Genomic DNA, 26,554 nt, shown 5'->3' with positions numbered 1-26,554 from the left:
GGGGGGCATGACAGGTAGCCGAGTGCCATGGTGGCCTCAGAGATGTAAGGACACGAACTGAAAAGAAGATTCGCCTGCAGTGGAGGAATTCAGCACAAGTTCATAAAACGCATTTCTAGTTTTTCTGGAGTCAATGTGAGGAACCACTGTTAGATGAAATCTCAAGTCAGGCATTAGCAGGATATGCAAGGTCACTATTATTCTAAATGTAGCAATTTGAATGCAGGTATAAAGTCTTATCTAAGTATTTATTAGAAACCTCTAAAATGTTTGCTAAGAAATAAAGACAATTATTTTGCAGGGGTAAATATCATTTCGTCCAGATGTTGGATATGGAAGCTGACTCTCATTTCATACTATTATTTTCATTCACCTAATATATGCAGCACCAAAAATTTATAGGTGACTCACGCTCCTTTTGTGACTGTACCTTTTATTTTGAAGCAACGTTTACAAAGGCGAAGGAAATGTCTGGAATAAAAAAAAAGACTGTGATATGAGCAGCCAGCCTGTTCTGTCTCCTCGGCTTTCAACTCCTCACTGATTCTAGTTACTCGAAATACTGCGGCTCTGAAGTGGAATAACTTTGCCGAGTGCGGTGACTTTGTTGCGCTCATGAAAGGAGTGCTCTTAGAATTGCACGCAGCAGCAACCGACGCAAGACATATCAACAAGATGCACACACACACACACACACACACACACACACACACACACACACACACTCTGTGCAGAGAGAGTTTGAACGAGGAAATATCTGAATAACTAGGACTAAGCATGTACATACTTTCAGACCACAAGACAGGAACTGAGGCAAAATTCCATTTTGACAGCACATCATTAACACTAAACGCCAAGACACAAAAACAGGATGGACACTCCCTCTCAAACACAAAAACAGTAGCATAGGTGAATGCCTTTTCATTTTTTAAAGAATTGATTTTAAGAAAAAAAAAGCTACTTTGTTTAACTTGACACAAAACTATTAACTTGACGGCCAACTATTTCCGGGCTGTATGCCCTTTCACCGGAGAATCCAATAGATAATTATGTTATTAATCCAAATTACATCACAACCGTTGCAGTAATAATGTGCCTTGAGCCACTGAGGAAAGAGAGACAAAGATTTGAGTCACCTTCTTACTTTCCAGTTTAGCTAGGTATGTTGAGACATGCGTTCTGGCAGTGGAGCATGCGATGGGGTTTAACGGTTGTGAAGTTCCAACGCTCAACCTGGCAATGAGCTTGGCCTAGTTAGGGCCTCCGGTGCCCTTGTCAGCAACCAGCGCACCCTTCTGTCAACATGAAAGCCTCCTTGTTTATTCCCATCATACTTAGCAGTGCGCCTTTCCAAAATCACATGCTAATGCATCTTCGAGTGGGGTTCGGAAATTACTGCAAACTCCCAGCAACACTCTTAACTTTGACACTTCAAAGACCTATTGCACATTAGTCAGCTATCACTGTTTGTTTAATAAAATAAGAGAGATTCATTTGCACCCCCACTCCCCCACAGACACACACACACACACAAAGTCCCTGGAAGATGAGAGGAGTGTGTTTGTTCCAACTTATCACAATAAATGTAATTACACTGGGTATTTAATGTTTTTTCCATGTTTTTTCCCCCTCCTTTTGTACATTTTTAACAAGAGCCTTGTCAGTCTGTAATTAGTGATCACTGAGAGGAATCAAAAATAACCAGTAAGACATGTTTTTGTTTGGCTCCTCGCTTCTCTCTCCGTCTTCCCCTTCTCCCCTGAGGGGAAGATGCCTCACACGCAATTTGATTCAGAGCCGAGAGCCGAATCCAAACTCACTTGACTTCAGACAATGTTAACTCTTGGATACTCAGGCCCGTGTATTTACAACCTGCGACGTTTGCTATTAATAAAAGCCGACGTGTCTGTGGAAAGAATGAGGCACTAAATTCCTGCGGGTGCTGTTGATGTCTTACTGCTTCTTTTTGTCATCCTGAACAGAGCAATACCTGGGCAGCTTCCAAAAGTGTTCAAAGGCCATTGTCTCTGTGCTTTTGATACATCGCTCTCAGAGGTGACACAAACAGAGGGACGGAATCTTGAAGATGCATGATATAAAAAGGCTTTGATTAGAAGCGTTCAACTATATATTTTTAATATTGAATATTTGATCAAGTTAAAACAATCAACAGGGAAAACGTTCTAAAAACTCGAAGAATGTTGCACCTTTCCTATCTTTACTGCCACTGGAGGATCTTCCTCACTTTTCATCTTGTAAGAGTTGAGCTAAACTACTATAACTCAGACGGCGGCCTCCCCGGAGACGTTTCTGGCCTGAGTTATTGTTTATAAAATCCAGATCCGCTCAGAAACATAAAGAAAACAATGCTACAGAAAAGCTTTTTTGGACTGATGGTCCACCAAAAGGTCAGGAATGTTTCACCGCAAACAAAGTGAGTCAAAGGAAAAGTCCTTAAAAGCACAGATAGGGCAAGCAAACATGAGCAAGGGTGCAGAACTTGTACGCTAAAGTGCTGTTGAGACACGTGGCAGACGGGTCCGCACGGGCGAGAGCAGGACCATGTAGCAAGAAGAATTATTTTTTCCCGTTTTTTTTTCCATTTTGCTGTCCTATCAGACCTTAGAGCCAAGTGGTAGCCATCACGAGGTACAGGCGATGTCTAGACAGGGGGGGCAGGGAGGCGCCGCAGAGCCAGGTGCTCTTTATAAACACCCCCATTAGAGATTGGAACTGACGCTTGTTTGAATAACTTTCAAATACGAAGGCCTGGTGTTTATCCACCATTGATCCCTCCCCTCCGTCCATTACACCTCGATGGGAGGGCCAGCCGTTCTCAGTAACTACCATTACAGGAAATCTATATCTAATACCCTTCTTATTATGCATGCTCATTTTAAAACTTGAATAACAGAGGAGCAGCAGCATGGGCAGTTATCATTATTCCTTCAGGGGTAGGTGAGGATAAGTGATTGTTTGTATAGAGGTTGCTGTTTTCTTTCTTGTACATATTATTTCAGAATCTTGGGATGCAAGCAATTTCTCAGTTGTAAAATCCAAGCCTACATATATATGTGCATAACTTGTAGCTCTGTAAATTTAAAATTCCAGCCTCATTTATATGCTAGTGCATAGAAACTATCACATTGCCTAGTCGCTGCAGGGGGTCCTGGGTTGTGACAGCAACAATGCAGAGCAAAAACAGCATCATAAAGGGAGAAGGAGCTTTTAAATTGAAATGTACATTTTAGATGTATAGATAGAAAAACTAGAGTTGCAGTGGAACCCGAGAGCCATTCTGGGCTGTGATGAAACAATGACCCAGGAGCTGCCAAATTTAGAGACAAGCTGGGTCTCCCAGGAAGCCTCTCCATTTGGGCTGGAAAGGCAAATGTGACCCTCATCTCTCTGCTCCTCACCTCCTACTAATTGAATCAGGCTGCTGCCCAGGATAATTCTGTGTGTGTGTCTGTGAGAAAGAGAGAGTGTGTGGAGGTATGTGTGCAAGGCTTCTGGAAAACCAGGTTTAAAATTGTTAAAATGTTAAAATGTGTTTTTCTGAGCTGACCCTCGCTTCAGATAACCATCCAATATATTTCAGACGTGGACAGATTGGGAATATTGCGTGCACACACAATCCACCAGGCCTTATGCCTGTTCAAAACCAAAACCCAGAGGGCAAATATATAACTCCACTAAAAAGTCATAAGACTCTCTTTCAGAAGATATCTATTAAAATCCCTCATGGACATTCCCAGGGAAATTATGCATTATAAATTTGTCTCCTCTCCACCCCCAAACCCACTTCTGACACTGGGCTTTTTACTATATTCAGATGCATGGATTTAATTAAGAAACAGTGGAATAAACATTAAAAATGTATGATTGGAAATTGCCGCAAGTTCTAGATTCCTTTTTTTCTCTCCTTTTATACTGCCTTCTGTTGAATGTACGAAAACAATGTTTAAGCTCTGTTCAGAGCCTTCCCGGGCTTTAATTAAAGTTTTTTTTTTCTTTCAGTGTGAAACACCAATACATTTTGATGAGGAGTTGGCATCATCAAGGCCATGGACACAAAGAGGGGACGCCCGAGGGGAAACACTGTTGTTAGGTTTTCCTGTCTAATTTCTAATGCTCGTTCACCAGCTATGACACCAGCACTCATCAGTGCGCAAGATTTAAACAGGGGCTTCGAGGAGTCTTATAATTGTGCCTTATAATTAGTCAGTAGTCTGCTTTAAGAATGTTGAGGTAAACAGGGTTTAATTAGGAAGGGTAGAGCAATCTGCAACAGATGTTGTGCAGGAGGGATCACACTGCGACAAAAAAAAACATTCCCGCAATTCCAGTAAGACAAAAAAGAACTAATTGTTTCAAACAACTTCCTGTGCGCGCGCACACACACACACATACATGCTGTGTCTGGAGTAGCAGGAGCAGTTAAGGAGCTTATGTTGAATATGGTGCACAAAAGCAAAACAAGAAATTCAAGCGTGTTGTATAGAGAGCAGTGTTGTCAATTTCTCTTATATATTGTCCTCAGAGCTGCATGTATTGCTGTACATATATTTCTTAGCAGTTATGAGCTTATGTCCACAGCCCTGCAGGGTGGGTCCCTGCCAGTTTATCTTCAGGGAAAAGGAAGGCAAGGAACAGGTATCCTGAGAATGTCTTCCTGACTTCCCCACTAAGTGGCAGCTACACTACTTAAAACCTGCTGATGGGCTCGCAGGGCTCCACCCAGGCTTAAGTCGCCACTAAACCACATGAAACTCCCCTCTGACGGGCAGTGGCTGAACAAGGATCAACAGCTAACAATGTAGCTGTCAATGCACCATTTTGGGAAAGCAACAAAAGCAAACACACCTAAGGCGGGTTTTATGGATTCTAAGCCTTAAATAACCACGTCCGCTAAGCTGGAAGAACAGAGGAGGGGTAGGATAGGAGTGTAAGAATGAGAATGAGAATGAGAGAGAGCAAAACACAGAGGAGAGATGGAGGAGGGTGTGCTGGTGAGAGAATGGAGTGTTAAAACAGAGATGATGAGAAGCGGAGAGAGAAAAATCAAGCTTTGAGGGGCAGATGATGAGGATGACAGCAAGTGGTGGGAGGGGAAAAAAATTCCGCATTCTTGACAGAAGCAACATGGCAGGATCACACAGCTATTTTTCATTCACACTCCTCTGCATTCGCACATGATTCCAAAGGTACCCAAGCCCCAAGGAAGCCTTCCAGCAAACACTGTTTGCCAATTTTTCAAACCTGTCACTCCCTTTCGGTGTATCAGCTTGTGCTGCACAAAGGGCCTCCTCCTAGTGCTGTCGCTTTTGTTGTTGTCATTGTGCCAATACGAGGTAAACACGTGAGGCGAGTGTCGTCCATTTCCCCCCACAATGCATCACTCTCAGATCACATTGTATGGCGACAAACATTACAGTGGGAGGGACAGTGTGGTTTTTTATTCTTCTTCTCGCACCAGCATTTTGACAGCGTGCAATATCCACGCAGCACATTTCAGTGGGTGTTGAAAAATCACATGAATGCCTGAAAATATGACTTGAGTAAATAAGCGGCGATGGCTGGAGCAATACATAAGGAGAGGATGTGGAAATTGTACACATTGCCTTGTCAGTTCAACGGTGGTGCTGGTTGTTTGTTGATCCACATCATTTATTATTTTTTTTTTAACCTCTGTCTTCCTCAGTCTCAACCTCTTTACAGCTCCTGGCTGATAAAGAAAGCAGCTGAATCTCAGACACTGTCAAGCCTAAAGTGAGCTGAATGTACGCGCTAAGCCGTAAAACAGACCCGGTCACAGTAGGCAGGCAGGTAAAAATTTAGTCAGTAGCGACTGTTCATCTCCCACATACAAGGAGACACATGCCCACATGCAACCAACACCTTCTTTTCCTCCCTCGTTTTATCACACACCGAAGTACACAGCATTCACTGCCCATAGTGTTCATTATGAGCTTTGACACAAAGTCTACAGAGACGCTGAGGCTAGTAATCAAACAGGAGCCCCGGTGTGTCGCTAAAGGCAGCCTGTCCCTGCTTTAGAACAAAGTGGGGAATATTGTAGTTAAAGAATTTTCTCTAGGCTGCTACTGAAGCCTGGCAAAGCCTTATGAGGTCCATATACGCTGGTTAATATTTCAATGTTTGATTAAAATTGTCATTTGTTGAAAAATTTATATCCCTGAGCATGACACCAAAATCCCACCTGTTAATAAATGGCTAAGGTGTGTAAATACACAGAACACAACACGTTAAAATGCCACCGGCAATCTCGGGGCCAATTCTGCAGCAACTTGCAATCAGACACATTCATGTCGTCACATGTCGTCACACAAAGTCCCACTTCATAAGGCACCATGCTTTCCAAGAGTCATCACAGTGAAGAGACACACTCCGGCTACATTTGAACACACACAGTCACACAAACACACACTTCTCAGTGTTCATTCAAGCCTCTGGTTTTAAGCTGCAGGGTTGATGAGTCGCCTGCATACCTCTGAATACGATAGGGTGCTCTGCATTTCACTGCCTCCCAATCTAAACACACACACACTTGGTCATTTGGTTTATTCCTTATGCATAAGAGTACTTACAGTATTTATTCAACATTCCTCCTTTTTGATCCTTGACACCAGCTCCTTTAATCTGTCTGAATGAATTCATTGCTTTTCAGCTGTCATGCTCCTCAGATATGGGATGAAATATAGAGGACTTGTTTCATCTGTCTTAAAGATTCATGGCTATTGGATACTCTGGAATGTATGAAAACACTTGATTCCTACGCGGTGCATCACATCAATAGACTTGACCTTGCAAAAGGCATGTCTTTTCTCAAAAGGAGCGGATGTGTGACTCAAATCTTTTTTAATGCTTTTGTTTAGCCACATCAAGCTCATTCTTCTTTCCTGGCTCAAAAAAAAATGCCGCACATATTGAATTTAAAGTCTCTTCCGTCCAGTTTCAGAATGTTAAGCACGTTTCCCAGGCAGGAACAGACGTGGGAAATAGTGAACCAGTAAACAGACTTGAGGTGGTGCCAGAGCACAAGCCTTGAGTTAAAGAGCAAAGTATTGTGCAGCCACCAATGCTCTCTCACTGTCTAATTTGATCTCATGAATCAAGAACTCAAAGTGGGTAGGCCAGTAAATTATGGGTCCCTAAGGAGCTGTGACACAGGGAAGAGATGAGCCCATTGTAGTGAAGCAACTGCTGCCAATTTAGTGTTCAGGGACCTTCATCTTTGAACTGCTCCTCGCTTGCCCAGGTGGCTTTATCAAAAGAGTTTAGTGGAACATGACGTTCCCACGCCTCACCCAACTCCGGGCCAACGGCATTAGAATACTTTAGACTTTTTTGGGGGGCGCATTGCCCCTGAGCTCGGCTTTTGGCAGTGATGTGTCTGAATTACTGGTAACAAGCAAGATGAGAGAGCAGTGAAAACCTTTTAAAAACTCCAGGCATACGGCCATGAGGGAAGTTGCAGTCGGTGGTGGCGAGCCGCGGCGGAGGTATATTGCCATAGTAACAATGGATAACCCACCAAGGATTCCTGAGCAAAGACAGGCATACGGTTTAAACAGTGACTGAGGACCCTCACCAGTGTGCCTCCTTGTTCAAACACAATCATGCTGGCACAGATAACGCTGGCATTTTTAAACATAAATTACAAGGTCCCCAATTGTCATGTCATGTCCCTGATTCACTGAGAGAAGAGGCTGCCTCGGCAAAGAATAGCTTATTCAAAGTGATTCAAAAGAGTAGACGCACAGATGCACACGCCCTGACGTAAATCTTTCAAATGTGCAGAGGAAGGAAGGGGAGGAAAAAGCGGTTTGCATGTTGACATCAAACGATCGCCCGCACTTGTCTTCACGGGGGACAGTAATCTGCGCTACTCAAACATTTGCTGCAGCACCCGCAGAATTCTGATGGCGATTAAACAGAAAGTAACAGTCTTCCCTGTAAGTCCGGCTGGGGATCTGCACCACACACTTGGAAATGTCACCGGTGTAGGCACTTAGCTGCTTGTCAAAGCCGCTATGAGCTCCCCTCATGTCACCAGTTCATAAGAGCTCTTCACTGTGTGATAGGCTTTCTTTATGCACTTATGTTCCCAGCAGTTCGCCTCCTTCCGCTGAAGTCTGTTATTAATATATCATTATAGACGGATTAAATGTGATGAATCTGACGTTAAGTGAAGCTTATCAAGCAAGGGCGGGGTTTGAAATAAAGTTGAGTTAAAAAATATGAAAAACCTGATCGTGTTTAAGCGGCTTTGTTTACCATTATTCTAATCATTTTACCGCCCCCAGACATGTCAGTTTGATTGATATCCTTGCCTTTCCCCCAATCCCAGACCTCATCAGCCTAGAAAAAAAGCGGCAACGAATGTAACAACATTCTGTGTTTTCCCCGCCTCTGTGGGCTAGCTCCCCCTCAAGGCACTTCTCACCACTGAATCCACTCTGTAATTTACAATTGGCTATTGTGTCCCAAGTGTTGCATCGGACCAACTCAGAGTAAATGAACCGTGTCAAAGACCAGTCTTTCAAGTCTTGATTACACTCCTCCCCCCTTTCCCTCCTTCCATAATTGCAGCAAACTGAGCAAAAGCTCAGAACATGTTGTTATTCAAGCACCTGCGTTCACCCACTCATTCACAAACCAAAATGGTGGATGTTCTTTGCCGGTGGCCAGATTGATTGAATATTTGTAGTAGTTACTGAGAACGTTGTTGTTAGTAAGGGAGATGGAGAAATAAGGAGCAGGACTCCATCTCCTGAGATACTGCAAAGAAAAAGAGTAAAAGGTGAAACCAAAGCTAGATAATAAACAGGCTATAGGGTAAGGTGCTGCAAATCAATACCTGAAACCATATTAAATGTCTAGAGCGCCTCAATCCACAGTAGAATTTGTCTGACTAAAGCCAGCATTACAGTCATCTCCACTTTATTTTGCAGTTTTCAACAGGGCAGGCCCATGGGAATACATAGCATATGAGGGTCAGACTATATACAGTTTTTCTGGCAGAAGAACAAAGAGCTCTGCTATTCATAGTTTTCAGTCACGTGACCTGGAGGGCAAAACAACACACCGTTGTTTGCGGCTCACACCGCAAGTCCCTCGTAGAGACGCCACAAAAGCCGTTAAGTTTTATTTGGATCACCTCTCAACTCAAGAAAAAGATAGATATGGACACAAATTGAAAGTGTTGGGCACTTGCGATCCATATACAGCACCCGCTGCCGTATTTCTGCCGTTAAAAAACGCTAGGTCCCTGCTAGCGCTCGACTGTGGTAATGTTTTTACGTTTACCTTGTAGGGAATCCCTCACCTAACACAGCTCAGGCTGTGTGGATAGACCAAATGATGGGAACTGTTACTTGTGAAAATATTCCAGGAAGATTGCAGCATTGAACAAAAGGTGGATTTGTCCCAACTTACTGACGGTGCCATTTTAATTCAGTTTGCCCCAGGTCCTTTTAAGGAGATCTAGAGGATTCTTTTTCCACCCTATCTATGTGACATTTAATTAATAACTGAGGAACAAAGACGTTTAAAATGTGTTAGGAATATTCAATACAACAATGTTATGTAGAAAGTCTGTGTACTGCCAGTGCACATCTGTCATCATCTGCCTTGTGGTGACCACAAACTATACCAAGGCTGTAACCTTATTCATATTCCAATTTAATCCTACATCGCCTTACGCAGCATGATGAAAGAGCGAGCAGAAGGAAGTACACACCGAGAAAGAGGCAAATTGAAAAATTTGCATTTTCAAAAAAAAAAGGCTGGCTGGACTTCATATTTCAGCTGATTTGATAGCAGCTACCTTGCGAGGCCGCTCGTAACTCCAACTGCCCCGTGACCTTCATTCTTCAGCAGGCAGCCAGACTCTCCTAGCCTCTGACAAGAGTTATCGGGCCTGGCTAATAGCCTGCTCCCTGCCAGGTAAGGCCTCATCGATACAAAGGCTTCTCCTGCCCCTGCGACCGCTTTGCTAATGAATGTTTCTGCTTCTTTGCGTACGTCTGCAGAGTTTAATATAGGTGGTACGCGCATGTGGACAGGGTTGAAACATTAGTAGTCACAGCAGTTTCCTATAAGTAGCTCCGTTTGGGGCAGAGGAGCTCCCAGTGCCTTGCTCGAGGGCGCTCGCGGTTACTGAGAGGCGTCACCTATGAAGATTCTCAGTCATCCAGGTCATAGTCATCTCATCCACTCAGAATACTCCAGCTTGTCATGGGGTTTTTAACAGTTGAAGATAAAGTATTGCTCTAGCCTCCAGGCTCCATCTGCCTCTGTACGCATGTGTGTAGAGAGTGTATGTAATAACCAGACACACATACAAATATAATGAACTGCATTCCTTGGGTAAACACAGCAGCACAGGCACCACAAACACACACACACACACACACACACACACACATGCACACACAGGATATTGAAACCCTCTCAGGCATGTCGCCGTGCGTGTGCCTGGCGTGCAGGATGATGGAGAGGCTGAACTGTGGAGGCCCCTCTCCAGCCCTCACAGGATGCACAAACACACACACACACACAAACATACTGTACACCCACACACTTTATCACACCCTTACACGCATCCACACAGTGTGTGTACCTGCTGAGTACACATGCACAAACTTTCACACGGGTCCCCCCAGGCTTTGATGGATGGTTGGTGAGTGCTCTACCTCCTGTTTCATACACAGATAATCTCATTTGGGGGCCACATGGTGGGAGCCATACCAAAATAGGGCTAATAGAAGAAGTCAAGCTGTCCTATTCCTCCCCTTCCCAAGTCATATCCATTATACTCTGCTGCTTAGCAAATATGTATGACTGCAGCCCGTTAATAAAAAGCTATATCCTTTGACACAAAAAAACGCAAAGCTTTCGGATGCATTATTTATCCCAGACAATTCTTAATGTGTCTTACGCAGGCAGGAGATCTCAGTGCATCTTAATATTTTAGCAGCTTCTCAATCCAAAAGAGGAAGGTCAAAGTATGGGGAAAGAGAATTACAACAGGTGCATGTCTGTCAGAGCCTTTAAAAAAAATCAATGTGAACCTGAACCCAGGGTGAAGGCTGTACCTATTAAATACACTTCGATTACAACATTGAACTTGTTAAGTTTTCCCCTGTCAACACCGCTGTGTAGACACACACACCTCGCCTTCGTCTCACTAAGTCCAGCGTCTTTCCTCTGTCCGTCTGGGAGGCAATGTGTCAGTTAAAGTGTCTTTTTCTTCACACGTCAGCTCCGCTTAATAAACAAGTTAACTTTGCACTAAGGAGATTTACAGTTGGCCGCCGGAGCAAAAGGCGGCACTTAGGGGCAAATTATGGATCAACATGTCTGGCTTTCATGGTTCTTACACTCATTTTCACGAAGGCCGCGTGTGACAACGTGGCTGATGCTGGATGGGGTTTAAATTTCCGCCCCCTAAAGGGGGGGCCACTGGCAGTTCCCTTGACACCCTGGACCCGTGTGAGCAACACTGACAGGCAGTGATTCATCTGATTCATCACCGTGTTTCCTCCACAGCAAAGGAGGAACGGAGGGAGAGAGGTGCGAATGCACGTAAACGTACACTGAACAGAAACTTTGCTCATCATAGAATCCAGCAAAAAAAAGCACAAAAGCAAAATACCCCTCTGCCACCTGTTTGAATCAACATCAAGAGAACAAATGGCCTATGACCTTTCCTGCAGAACAACAACAACAAAAAGTCACATTACTACAGGACTGATTCTGCCAGACATGTTTGCAATCTTGATGAGGTACAGTGTCACAGTAAACAAAACACTATTGTTTTGCCTATTAGTCTCACAAACAACAAACCTCCCGTCTGATCCGTGTTGTGATCCAGCTCATCGACAGAGAACTATTCCCCGGGGTTGTATAGCAGTGGAGATAAGTGATGTTCTCATTTAGTTGGTTCTAGCTTCTCCAGTCGATACCAGAGGACAGCTATGGAGAAAACAACAAGGCTAGCATGGCATATCATAGACCTTGGGAGCCTTGTAAAAGTCAATTTACTGTACAAACTCCTCCTAACAGTTGCCGTGAAAAGCAAGTCTGCAATATAGTGAGTATGCAATGATTGATAGTGCCACAGGAAAGGCAAATCTGCAAAAATGAATCGGCTTTATCCTGGTGAGCCCTATCTAATGCGATCGCTGCCGAGTATGAAATGAAATTCCATTTTCGATGACATCAAATTGAAAGAAGCGGCGAGAAGAAGGTGGCATCCCCGACACTGCCACTTACAATCAGCAGCGTGGAGAGCAATCAAGGTGGCATGCGGCTTAAATTTCTTTCTCTGTTTCGTCCCTCCACCCTCGCCTATATTCTGGCTTCTTATCATCTTCTATCATCTTCTTCAGCTTCATTTTTAATGTGAAGACAACTGAGCTCAGTGGCACATTTATTGCATGTAGAGAGGAGGGGAGGAGAAGAAGACAAAGAAATAGAAATGGAGCAATTCATTTGATGGTTTCCCCTATAGGTGAAAAAAAAGGCCTCAGCATTAACATAGTATGCAGACCAGCTGTAGCAATCGCTCTGACTTTCTCTCTGCCCCACCATTTCTGCCGGCATATCAGGTAAGTCTAATCCTTAGATTAGTAATTGCCTTAGAGCTAATGCATTCAAATCACCAAACCAAATTATACCAGAAAATGCTGCCCGCTGCAATTTCATGAGTATTACTGTGCGTTCTTATTCCTTCCATTTTCATTTCTTAACATAAACAACAAAAGCCTGAGCAGCCATATATTGAATTAAGCCGTAATAGATCCAAAACAATTTTGATAAAATTAGCCACAGTCAGCGGTACGCGGCACCACACAAAGGACAAGCGCTAATAACAATGTGGCAATATACAAACCAGCTCATTGCACATAATCTCATTTCATACCAAATGCGAGATTTCCAGATTGTGTTTTTTGGCACCCTATCCTGACTTTCAATGAAGTTACTATGCTTAGATTTAATGATAATGAAGGAAAGTTTGAGAGTTGTCTTTATGGCACAAATTGTTGGGAAGCAACAGCTACTTGCCTTGCTTTCGCCAAAAAGAAGCTGACCTTATTGAGCTTACAGAAAACAGTTCCACAGATAAAATCATTGGGGTAGGTTGTTGCTTGCAGTGTGTTTGGTGATTGCTGTGAAAGAGAAATACACAAACTTCTAGACAATGGTGGCGTGACTGCTTAGTCCTCTATACAGGTGTTCATATAAAACTGAAGACACCAAAAAGGGTCACTGGGGCTTTTTGTTAAGATTCAATTTAGTCAGTTGTGGCTTTTCATAGGTGTTTAGGCAGCTACATTTTGTATGTTCAAACAAATAAGCCCAGAGGCAAAGTATTGCATTTCCATATTGGTTTCCTGATCTGTCTAGAGCTTGAAGGGCAATCACATTCTATGTTGTGGCTGCATACACCATTCAGGTGACCCCTATTTGCGTGGTGATATTGTTTGTCCTATATGAGTGCGGCGGGGTGAGGATTTGCCCTATGCAAATCAGATGCTTCCCGGCCACGTTCAGCATGTGCTGGGGGACGTTGCAGCTACGAGAAAGGCACAGGAGGAACAGCTGGCCAGAGCACGGGAGGTGAACACAGGGGCCTGGGTTAAGGGCAATGTCCAGTTATGCTTGCCCTGAGGCGGGATAACCTGGTATGAGCGTGTGGACCGGGGCCTTGCCTGCCCTGAGGGGCTACGCTGCGAGAGCACAGGATACAAGCTGCTGTGGCTCACCACTGATTAAAAGTGATCCACCTGGGCACGAGTGGCTCTTTGAAGTGCAATGATAAAACAAAAGCTGATGGCTTGTGCTAATTCGATGGCTAAGTGATTTCATTCCTCACTACATTACGGTTAGACAGCCTTATTTTCTGGCACTGGATAGAACAGAAGCTACAGCCAAAAGTAATAAAGTTAAGTGTTCTGTTAAGTGCACGCACACCTCATCAGCCTTCAGATATATAAAGACTGGACAGGTATGTGAGGAGTTGATAAACCAAGTCTAATGTATCTGGAAAAAAAACAGGATAAAATATGAATAACATAAGCCACGATCAATGGAGATACAGGAAGAGATGAAATGTCAGGTCTGTTGCCCCTCCTGTTCAAGCCCTCAACAGCTGCTGGGTGACACGCTGGCTTTCCCCTCACAGTTAGCTCAGCTTAATGACTGTTTAAATGTCTGATGGGCTAAGAAGAAAGGCTCGCCTCACCGATAAACTCCCTCAGTTGCCTGGTTACCTGCCCGAGCAGGTTGCCTGTGCAGTTATTGTAAGATTAGCTAGGCGAGGAGAGAGAATGACGGAACCCGATACCTCAGAGATTACTGTCAATGGTCAGCACTATTCTCTCTCTCTCCCTCCCCATCTATCCACCCAACCCCAAGTCCCTTGTGAAACAGTAGGGGCCATTCTCTGTACCACTAACAGGGCCGCCTTTCTTGTGCCTGTCTCTATCTCTTCCCCACAGACAGACAAAAAGAGAGGGAGTGGTGAAAGAGAAGTGTTTTTGGGTGAGGGCGTGTACACACACACACACACGCACACACACAATGATAAAGATCGCTTATCATCACTAATCATAAATCTTGACCATCCACAGCTTAAACAGGTTCAAAGTAATTTGTGGCCAATTGTGAAAAATTAAATATGAATGTGAATACAGCTCAAAGAAGTAAAATAGTAATAGCATATTTGTATATGTAATACCTTATTTGAAATGTATATAATTTAATAAAAATACAATGTTTTGGGTATTCATTGAATCATAAAATTCTACCACTAATCTAGATCTTGCACAAATTGTTCCCTTAACTGAAGCCCACAAGTGTTGTTGAGTGCTTTATTATGTCTTTAGCTGTAATGTCATTTGCGTGAAAACTGAATATTTTTAGATGCAGCGTCCCGAAAATCAAGAGCATGACTGCTTCACTACTTAATCTAATATAGAGGTGGCTGTTAAACGCTATAATTGGAGCACATGAACACACACCTTCTCTTCAATTAGCTCTCTTGTTCAGCCATTAAATTACACCCTATTCACCGCAACCAAATGTATCAACAGTGAGTATTTACTAAGCCCATGGGAAATAAAAGGCACTTTGAATATCTGCTAGCTATTGTATATTAAATACCTAACAGGCTACACCACACAATATACGTGGATGATATTGCCCAACAGACCAATGAATACTTTCTTTACTATTCTGTTACAATGCAAGTATCCAAACTAAGTGCCCAAGAATCACAGGAAAATAGAAAAGGGTTTTGTCAATGACACTGTATTATAACAAATGCACAGTTCATAAAAGTTACCGCAGCATTAATGTAGAGAGTAAATAAATAATTATATAAGTGGAGCATAGTGACACACAATACATGCTGCTGCCGCAGCAGCAAATAGAGTGCCCTTTTAATTATGCAGGAGACATCTGAAAGCAACAGCACTCCTCACACTCTGGGAAGCAGCTCAGTGAATACACCATATTAGAAGCTGTTAGAGACAGAGCAGGGGAAGAGAAGGGCTAGAAGTAAAAGGGGAGTGAAATGATTTGAGAGGAGAAGTAGCAAGAGGGAGGGGAGAAGGATATAGAGAGATGAGAGTGGAGATTTAAAAAGAAACCACTGCAAGAAAAAAGGCGGACAGCACCATTGTAAGAGGTATGATATGGTGAAGGCTGAAAAAAACTGAGAGAGAAAGAGGAATACAGAGGGAAAACAGGCAGCACGGGTGGGTGCAAGGCATGCAAGGATACACTGCACAGGGCCAAAAGAGAGTTTGAGGGAGAAAAGGCGACAGTGGGCTTAGAATATAAAAATATGAACAAAGAGATATCTAGAAAAAAACATGAAAATAAGAAACAATCCAGCTGTGTTCTGCAGCACTCCCGAATTCTAAAGGAGTAGTACTGACACCAAGTAAAATAAAGATCAATATTTCATTAGACTGCCATGAAAACACATAAAACAATAGTATTCTTTTTCCTGAAAACGCAAATTAGGTGACTTCATTATGTATTAACTTTGTTTCTCGCTGTTGCACATAACAGTGCAGAAACAGCCAGAATATATAAAGACTGAAGTGATAAAAGCACACATTTCCTGGAATTTGAATATCACATCATGCCACCTACACCGTTTTCCAGCATCTGCAAATGGAAGAAAAGAGTTACTGAGCTGGGAAAAATATGAAGAAAAGCAAAAGCAGAAGGGAGGTAAGACTAGCTGGAGGGTGGATGGCAGTGGAAGAGAAGAAAGTCAGGGAGAAGATGGCAGACATTTATAAATAAGGACATGAGGAGATAAGGGAGTAAAAGAAACTTAGGCACAATAGGGGAGGTGATATTAAAATGTCCAATTTCACTGCTAGGTCAATGAATTGATGCAGACCCCGATGTGCAGAAGAATGTTAATAGGACCTCCTGGCCAGATGTTCCTACTTAAGCCGAGACTGTAAAAATGACTCAGAAACCTGACAAAGCCATGTTTGTGCTGCATTCACACTACATCTACCTTTCCTTCTTGTCCTGCTTTGTGTTTTTTTCTCCCATTCACAAGAAGACAAGGCAGCCTTGTCACAGACAGAGGGCAGGGCAGGGCTTGACATTGCTAAGGGGAATGTAGCCAGCCCCTGCCTCGCTCCCCTCGGGGATAAAATAACTGCAAACCAAACCCTTATGTGCGCTGTCTACAACCCTCCGACACATATTTGCAAAGGTTAGTGGTTGTGACACCCCTGACAGAAAAGGCAGCCTCAACGAAAGCCGTGATGAAAGCGAAAAGTTTGACATGTTTGGTTGAGTGGTAACATTATCCCTTCATAAGCTAATCTAAACCTTTCTCTTCCTTTTCAATATTACATGTGAATGGCACTCCAAACCAAACAGATCAATACCGCTAACTTGACACACATTAGCACCATAAAGGCAACAAGACTACTGAGACTAGCCCTGTCAGAAAGCATTATGGTAGAGAGAACACTAAGAGGAAGAAACAGAAGACATTTAAGAGTGGTGGAGGGGGAAAGAAGAACATGGAGACTTGTCTTCTTACCTGTTTGTTGTACTTGTTGATAGTTTGACTGCTGTACTCAGAGCAGTGGTCAGATCCAAGGGAAATGTTATCTCCGGTGCCAACAAAGGTATTGGCAGGGGGCAAGTCCTGAACTGCCTGGTGCTTTTTACCAGCTGTTGGCGACTGCGGGTGAAGCTGGACAGTAGGGAGCGGTGAACTGGACTTGTAGTGCCGGGCCAGATCTGGGCTTCCCGGCCCTCCGTTGACTGAACGGTAGCGGCCCATGCCAGGACTGTCCGACAGCTTCTCGTTGACACCGTCGTAGCGCTGCCCGTTGGGTTTGGAGGCCTCTACAGTGACAATACTGCTATAGAGTGGCTGTTTGGACTTCTGTTTCTTCTTATCTTTCTTGGGCTTCTTGGACTTATCATGCTGCTGTGGGGTAAAGAAGTCTTCGTGATCTTTCTTTCCGGCCTCATAACCATTCTTATTCTTGGGACGGCAGTAACGGGCCATGACAACAACTAGAATAATGAGGATGACTGTCATGATGCCCGAAACTACTCCGATCACAATGCTTAACCGCTGTTTGCTTAGATCGTAGTTGGGGTCACCGGCAATGTTGGTGTTGAGAGACGTGCTCAGGCTTCTAGCCACCTGGGCCTCCACAACTGTGGAGTTGGAAAGAGTCTCGTTGACATACACATGGACGAGTGTGGTGGTGCTCTGTGAAGGCTGGCCACTGTCGTTCACCTGGACCACTAGTCTGTGGAGGCCATAGTGCTTGTGCTCCACCTTCCCCACAAGTGAAATGACCCCAGTGCCCCCATCAATCTCGAAAAGCTTGAAGGGGTTTCCCCCAATGATGCTATAGTTCAGGTCCGCGTTGATGCCGGTGTCGGTATCAGTGGCTATGACAGTTCTGACCACTGTTCTGATGTTACTGGAGGGAGGGAGAAGGGTGTAGGAGCTGTTTATTGGGAAAGTGACTGTTGGTGCATTGTCATTTTCATCCATGACAAAGAGCGAAACTGTGGCGGTGGCGGATCTGGGAGGGTCGCCGCCGTCCACAGCTTTGACACGGAATGTGTACGTAGTTTTCTGCTCTCGGTCAAAGGACAGGGTGGAGAAAATAGTCCCCGTGTCATTCTCAATAGAAAAGATCTCTTCCTCTTCCTCAATGAAAAGACTCATCTCTGCATTTTGGCCTTTATCTGCATCAATTACTGTAACCATGCCAACTGGGCTGTTTGGCTCAAGGTTCTCTTTGACATAGAAGGTGAACACATCCTGCATGAACTTTGGTTCGTTGTCATTCTTATCGGCCACAAGGACAACCACTGTTGCAGAGCCCTGTAAGGTGTTTATGCCCTTATCTTTGGCTATCACTTTGAATTCGTAGCGCTCCGTTTGCTCTCTATCCAGAATGGTGTTTACTCGGATGTCTCCACTGTCTGCATCGATAGAGAAAATCCCATTTACTGATGAGTCCAGGGAATAGGCTATTTCAGCGTTCTTCCCACTATCTGCGTCGATGGCTGCCACTGTTGTCACCCTCTCGCCAGGGGCATTGTTTTCTGGAAACGACACCTCTACTACGTTCTTGCTGAAGACAGGAGGGTTGTCATTAGTGTCGCCCACTTTGACGATAAGAGAGTTATTACTTGCCAGACTGGGGCTTCCAGAGTCCACAGCCACTATGACCACATTATATTCCTGTGTGGCCTCATAGTCCAGCGGTGCAGACGTGTGGAGGAAATATTTCTTTTTATTCTGCTCCCCCTCCATCTCACTGGCTGGTTTGAGCTGAAAGGGCACATCCCCTACGACTGTGCAGGTCACAATGCCGTTTTCCCCCTGGTCGCGGTCTGACACCTGAACTAAGGCAATGGGTGTGTCCACCACTACATCCTCAGCAACGTTGGCTACTCCGTCTTTTAAGAAAATGCGTCCAATTTTCCGTATCTCTATAGCAGGAACGTTGTCATTCTCATCCTTGATGTTCAACACCACAGTGGCCTTGTCCATTTTCGGTGGCTGGCCTCGGTCACGGGCCATTACTGTGAACCTCAGTTGGCTCACTTCTTCACGGTCAATGCGGTGCAACACACTCAGCCACCCTGTGCTCTCATCCAACCTCAGTAACCTCCTTACTGATTCTGTGGCTGCCCCAAACACATATTCTATTTGACCATTAACCCCCACATCTGCATCAGCCGCTTTAAGCTGTAGTATGGGGGCACCAGGGGAGCTATTTTCTGGTAAGTCAGCTTCATACACACTCTTCTCAAACCGAGGACTGTTGTCATTCACATCAGTGATCATCACCCTAAGAATGGCCTGGGAAGAGCGAGGGGGATCTCCTCCATCCCTAACACGCAGTGTGAGCTCATAGGAGTCTCTCTGTTCCCTATCAAGGGCCCCTTTAATGATGAGTTGAGGCTGCTTCTCTCCATCAGTAGTGTCAGCAACTTGCAGTTCAAAGACGCTGCTCCTGGTTGCGCCTTCCTCAAATCTCCTCTTCCCTGAGAATGAATCCCCAGAAGAGCCCAAGCGCCTTGAGTTTTCCCCATTGTCCTGGATAAGCTCATATCTCTCTATTCCATTTCTGCCAAAATCTCTGTCTGTGGCTGTGGGCAGCAGATAAAGGGTTCCAATTGGTCTGTTTTCCTCCACAGACAGTGTCAGGACAGGGGACGGGAAAGACGGTGTGTTATCATTTATATCTAATATGATGACTTTTCCCTCAAAGAGGTCGACCCAGCTCTGGGCTGGTCCAATCACGGACACCTCAAAATCTATAAAACACTCATTTTCATCAAATATCATTTGGCACTGCTGTAATTTTTCACGGTCTATGCGCCTCTCATTGGTGGTGAGCTCACCTGTTATGTTGTCTATTTTGAAAAAATCTGAGCCTGATTCTAACGTGAATGTCACCTCGCCGGACCCGGCAACAATGCCCAGGTCCCCGGCTACGTTCCCTACTCTAACATCGGCGGGTCCCTCCTCAGCCAAACGGTACCGGAGCACTTGCTTGGCAGCGGGCTGATGCAGAAGCTGCAGAATGAGCATGCAATAGTACAAATAGTCCACTGCACCAGTAGTCCTCATTGTTCTCCCCTGAAAAATGTCCTCTTAGATTTGGAAAAAAATGTCCATAAAAAGAATTTGCTTGAAAGTCCGAATATGGAAAAGAAAATCGTTTTCATTAAGAGCAAAGCCCTCTGTTGCGGGATGCGCTAGACTTCATCCTCCGGACGACTTCCTACATCGCTCCTGCTGCAGTGAAAAGCAGCAAGTGCACGGGCTTTCTCTCTTCTCTGCTTTTTCTACTCCGACACTGGATGTTAGTTGCTCTTTCCTTGTTTTAGTAAAAATAAAAATATGCATATATCAAAAACACACAAGAGAGGCTTCGTGCGCTCCGGGCGGTGCCAAAAATTTTTAATTTCATGCGCGTAAACGCCAAAAATATTATTGTCCGAGCATCATATCACCAGAAAGTAGATTTAGCCCTTATCCCGCCGTTTTACTCACAGTTTGTGCTTAGAATCTCCTTTTTTTGGGTGAGGCTGCTATAATCCTCTGTCCGAGGATATGTCCACATATGTCAGAGGATCATTTAAATGCCCGCGCAGTTTCCAAACTCGTCACACGGCGAGTGTTGAATGTGCGGAGCCCGTCAACTCTCCGATCTTGAGGATGTGAATATGCAGCAAATTACCTGTCCGGCTGCCTACTCTGCTCTCTTCCTCCAAGTCACTTGCAGCCAGCAGCCAGTATAGTTCTCTCTCTCTTTTTGAGAGCCAACTCCACAGTGCACAACCTATTGGAAATGCAAGGGTGTTTTTACAGAGGAAAAAAACAAACGAAAAGAATTTAAAAACATATATCCGACGCAGTTTTTAGGAAACGTTGGTTGAATTCCTCAGTTGTGTCCAGCACATTCAGCCTGTTCCCTCACCTGCAGACGCGCCGCATGTGTTGGCAGCCCGTATCTGCAGCACTGTGAGAGGGATTCACAAATGATATTGCAGTCTGTCTCTCCCCCTCTCTCTCTCTTGCTCTCTCTCCCTCTCCACCCCCCTCCGGTTTCTTCTCCCCCAGCAGCACACGTAAACAGGGTCGGACTTGGTCTTGATAGTCGGGTCCAGACACCGGCAGACAATATTTGACAAAAAGGGACAGAGGAGGGAGATGTTCTAATACTGTCGTTTTCAGCCTTATTTTCTTGAAACGTGTCTCAGCACTTTATGAGCACAGTTCGGATGCTTCGTATGCCTTATGTTCCTGTTGGCCATATGGCGAGATATACGATAAGAAATATATTTTTAAGTGTCTTTTACATTATAATAGGAATTGTATAGTAGTGTTATTACGTTTAATAGCTGGTGCAGTGTGTTGTGGGAATGTTGGCTTTTGCCGCAAGAGATTCCTTATGTGTGACAAGAAAACGCAAAATCAAAGCGTAACTTTTACGCACACTTACGATGCCATAAGTTGTCTTCCTTTCTTTTTTAAATATGATATTAAACTGTTCCAAATCCCGGCCCAGTAGCGCGCGACACCGCCGCTGCAGGACAGGTGAGACGGGACGGGGCTGGCTGTGTGCGCATTGCTGTGGTTTCCCCTTGGTTACTAATATGAATGCGTGTGGTCCCAGTGGCTGTGCTCTCCGGCGCAGCAGGCTCGGTGTCTTTCGCCTGTGCGCCGTTCAGTCCACTCAGTATCCAGGAATCTGACACTGTGGCCATGAATTCATTTGCGCAAAGGGGAATAAAGAGAGCAATCCCTTCTTCTATGCCCCCTCAGACGATCTGAACAAGGGTTTTTTATTTGACCACTGCGCAAACATACTCCCCGTGTTGAGATTAGCGTGCGTGGTGTGTGTCCTACCACAGCTGCCATCCAAGTACTTGCGATGAGTACAGTGTTGAGCAAACATTAGTGTGATGTTGGCCATGCTTAAATTCTCCCAAGGGCGCACAGTGTACGGCAGGCAAACGAGCACATGTGTGGTGATTGCGTACATTCACTATAGCACGTATGCGCATTTGCACTGCTGTGTTAAGTGCAAAAAAAAAAAAGAAACTCTGGGTCTTGTGCTTGAATCCGCGTCCATGAGGGGATCCTCCTTTAACTTTGAATTAGGGATGCTCTCCTGTTTTAATATAGGGACAGTGCGGCGATGTGTCTGAAATTACACAGCGGATTAGTGTTATGAGTGAGTGAAAGAGTGAGGGACGGAGAGGGGCAGAGGGAGGGATAGGAAGGAGGAGGGGAGGCAGCCAGTCTCAGCAGCTGTATCTTTCTCAGACGGTTGTCTGAATACCAGCAGTGGCTTTATCCTTGCTTACTAGCGCCCTCTATCGTCAAATTAAAATCAACCCTCCGAAAAGGCTGTAGGAGTGCATCAGAGAGAGGGTAAATTCATCCACTTAGTACATGTTAGACGTGTTGTTTTCATCATGTAGTCAATTCATTTCTCTAAAAAATAGCTTTGTAATACAAAATAGTAATAAGAACAAGATAAACAATAATGGTTTATTATAGGTAATATATAGTGGGTTAGTATGTAGGGAAGAAGTTTCAATTATCACTAATTATAATAGAAAATTTTCATCAGCCTTTCCTCTGAATGATAAAAATGTTATGTAATTTAACCAACATCATTACAAATATAATTCATGAGGAATACAGTTATAATAGACATAAACCAACCACAATTTGGGACAATGTAGCAATTTTCAATACTGGGTTACTCATACCAGTGGATTGTTTTGACCCCAGTGTCAGTGTTATATCACTTTTGGGTTGTTACCCAATTTGAAATATGGGTTACTCTTACACACAGTGTTAGACATAATAATCTAATGTTTACCTTACAATTGTCAGCTGTGTGTACAAAATGATGTGCATATGAAATTAAAAAATACAAAGGATACACAAATTATAACAAATAGTGACATCCAGCTAAAAAAGAGCTAGAGTTTATTATAGTCTATTAGAGTTCAAGTCTAATCAACCCTAAAGTCAATAAATAAAATCCAAACATCCAAAGATTCACATTCAGCACATAGTTCTTTCTTAACAGCCTCATATTCAACAACCAGCGTGAAAACACTGGATCAAAGGAGACTCACAAGAAATAACAATAATTAATAACTGTATGTCCCAAGGCCTTTGGAATAACCAGATACAATGTGGACTTGACCTTGTAGGCGATTCAGAGACAGTGTTTACTATCAGAACCATGAGGATCAAGGCCAAAATCATCACTGAAAATCATTATCATAGTTTAGTGTGTAGCATCGATCTTGCTCTGAAGTGGATGAGTGGTCTAAAATGATGCCGGGGAAAGCACTCGACGCTGTCAAAATGACCTCATCAGTGAAAACGAGGTGTTTTGAAAACGAGATGTTCAATAAAGTGATTCACACTCCCACACAATGACTGATGGCACAAAATTAAAACAAGTTCTGATAAGCGATGATACATCATTCAGCACCCCCCCACACACACACCCCCCACACCCCAAAAACAGTAATTTTCTGACTGAATCATTGCATTTTAAAAATGCAAATGTTAGGTAATGACTGGATTTCAAAATGACATAGCTTCAGATTGCTCATCTTTAAATGTTTACCTCTGTCTTAGTTTTGCTTGTTTTGCTCATGCCCCATAGACAGTCTAGAAGCATTAATGAAATGTAGGAAGGGAAAATGTAAAACTTAGATGTTTGTCAGATATGACAGAGAGAAGAAATGTCTGCCTGTCCTTAATGAGTTAATGCTTAAGGCATTTTGCACAATGAAGTTGCAATTATTTTGGCTGTCAAAACAAATTAATGTCGACCACTGATGTGACAATGGAGGTATTTAAAAGATCAGTTGCATTGTTAAAGGCAAGTTACCATCTAAATCTAACCATGTTATAGTCAGTGTACAGCTGAATTGCTTTTATGCTAAACAGAAGAACATATATATGAGTTTTCTTCACATCCTGATAGAATATCACTGTGATAATATTTTCTGCTTTTCAGCCATACTGCAATCGGAAAAGATGCACATTCTCTACATTTATCACGGGCTCTCCAACAGTTAAATGTTCATATGACAAATGTTGCAGTTCAAAGTGATTACCTGAGAGGTACTAAGTGATCACACTAACTGTGCTCACAGGTAGGGTTGCTAAATAATTACATTTCAAATCAGAGCAGAGGGTCTGACTCTTCTGCGAATATGAATGGAGGACCAGATGGAGGCGAAGGTTTTACAATCTGGCGGAGAACCTATTTTACACGTTTAATACATTGACAACATGGTGCTGGTACCATTTCATTCACACATACAGGGAGTACAGACTGTGTAGTTTCCTTTAAATGTGTCATAATTGAGAAGGATGTCATTTGTATTGACCTTTAGTCAAGTAAAAATGATTAAGGCAGTTAAAGGCGCCCTGTGGAGTTTTCTTGTAAAAAAAGAAAAAGGCATGTTTACTGAATAAGAATAGCACAAAGTCACTCACCGTTGAGAATGTGCGTCACATTGCCCACATGCGTGTTCATCCTTGCACACATGCACAAAACGTGGACCCATTACATGAAAAGCATTGCCCCATAGCGCTAGGCTACTAGTGGTCAAAAAACCACTAGGATACCTTTAATAAAGTGAGCACACGTTTTTGAACCTACTCACCTGTCAGTGACACATTATGGTGCTTCTTGATGCTGGTGATGATAGAGGAGCCACATTTATAGCACAGCATAAGATGATACATCACTACATGAGCTAAACATATATAGGATGCTACAAATACATGTAGCGTTATGTTTTATTTTGCCTTTATAGTTGGATGTTGACATCACCATCAGGAGCTGGTTGCTGCACACTGCAGGTGCAGCTAAGTGGTATAATAAAGGCAGCTGGTGAATAGTGATAGGCTAGAGGTGAGAGGAATATAAGCTTCAGGCTGACTTGATTGGATTGTTTCAAGCAGGACGTAGTAGCCTCTTACATTGGGGGAAATGTGTGAAAGGATAAGAGACAAGTGGTGTGGTTTTAGAGCAGAAAGAGGTGAAAGAGCAACGTTTTCGTCTTTGATGATGCAGTTTCTTCCCACTGTTTTGACTGATGCTGCTGTAGAAATTTGAGTGCAGGTGATTTAGCCACTATTGAGCTCTTTTACATGTCTTGTGTTGGTTTGAAATCTCCAATTCAAACTGTGTAATTGCAAGTCCTCCTTTGTGACAGAAAAATCCTGCTAATTGGCATTCAGCTATGATGTAGTTACCACAATGTAAGCAATTTCCCAGCAAGGCACCAGGTAGTTTTGTCTATTTTCTGAAGTAATGTCACATGACACTACCAAAAGTGAGTTTTTTCAAATGCTACTTTGAAATACTGCGTGTTCAAGTATTTCCACATTAAAACAGACGCTTCACATATTATACAGAAACAAACAAGAAATTATACAAACAATTGTATAAAAGCTGTTGAACTTTATTATAAACACACTGTTGGTATATCAGGAGATGTTGATTTCCATAGAGATCTCATCTGAAAAGAAAGGAGGGTAAGATTTTCCAATTAATTTTGGGCTGTGTAGCAAATAGGCGTCTGTTTTGTTTGCTGTATTTACTGCTTTGAAAGTGTGAAAGTTAGTTTTGAGAAATGTGAGAAAAACATGAGTATGTCTGTGATATCGTGTCCACAATCCATGGGAAGCTGTGACTGTTAAAAAGATTCATTTTTGTCCCATCTTCCATCTAGATTTTATTTTCAGTTGGGCGAATGAGTGAGAACATTAACACAATGGATTCATACAGCTCTTCAACTGGCTTTGATTTGTCAACTTTTTGTACATGGATTAACATCATCTTGGCATTTATGCAGACCATTCTCCCTTAAAGTACGGCCATTTGTAGTTTATCTGGGCAAGCAGCTTTTTATGACCTGTATTTACATTTATTATTAGGCAGCGACCTTTAGCCATAGTAATTATGACAGGAGGAAAGGACAAAGTCGGGTGAGGGTCAAACATAAGACTTTCACCCAGGAGACCCCTGTTTGTGTCCTGTGTGAAACCAAACGTCAACGTTGACTTAATTTAACGTAAGTTAAGTTACGTCCTATGGCCTACTAACGTTACTTACTTTCTTTAACCCCAACTATAATCTTTTCCTAAACTTAACCAAGCAGTTTTGGTTGCCTGAACTAAACTGCAACCGTTTCACAGTGTTAACCACGTGTTTACCGTGACAGCAAAGGTCTGGTATATGTGTGTCGCTGATACTCCAGCGGTCATATATGTCGTTTTGGGAGTCACTGGCAAACAACCTTTCCTGCCGTTAAGTATGAGGGAGTGTTGCATTTACGTCATGCCATGACAGCTGGATTTCTCTTCAGCCACTAAACACAAAAAAATTCAGCACATTGTATCTTAATTGGGCGAGTTTCTTGGACTATTAATAATACA

At 43.4% G+C, this 26,554-nt stretch overlaps 1 protein-coding gene across 5 annotated transcripts in view; it reads right to left on the bottom strand.

Annotated features, from left to right (window-relative positions):
* The window catches only part of pcdh7b (protocadherin 7b), a 105,768-nt gene extending 84,745 nt beyond the window's left edge, over window positions 1-21,023 (bottom strand). For all 5 annotated transcript variants that reach the window (XM_046064855.1, XM_046064856.1, XM_046064857.1 and 2 more), the window contains exon 1: window positions 17,114-21,023. In XM_046064855.1, coding sequence (XP_045920811.1) covers window positions 17,114-20,188 — 3,075 coding nt within the window. In that variant the 5' untranslated portion in view covers window positions 20,189-21,023. The remainder of the gene's footprint in view (window positions 1-17,113) is intronic.
* Window positions 21,024-26,554: the final 5,531 nt, after the last annotated feature.

Source organism: Micropterus dolomieu, linkage group LG12, assembly GCF_021292245.1.
Source record: "Micropterus dolomieu isolate WLL.071019.BEF.003 ecotype Adirondacks linkage group LG12, ASM2129224v1, whole genome shotgun sequence".
In the NCBI taxonomy this organism is placed as follows: domain Eukaryota; kingdom Metazoa; phylum Chordata; class Actinopteri; order Centrarchiformes; family Centrarchidae; genus Micropterus; species Micropterus dolomieu.
This window is presented reverse-complemented; position numbering and strand designations above follow the sequence as displayed.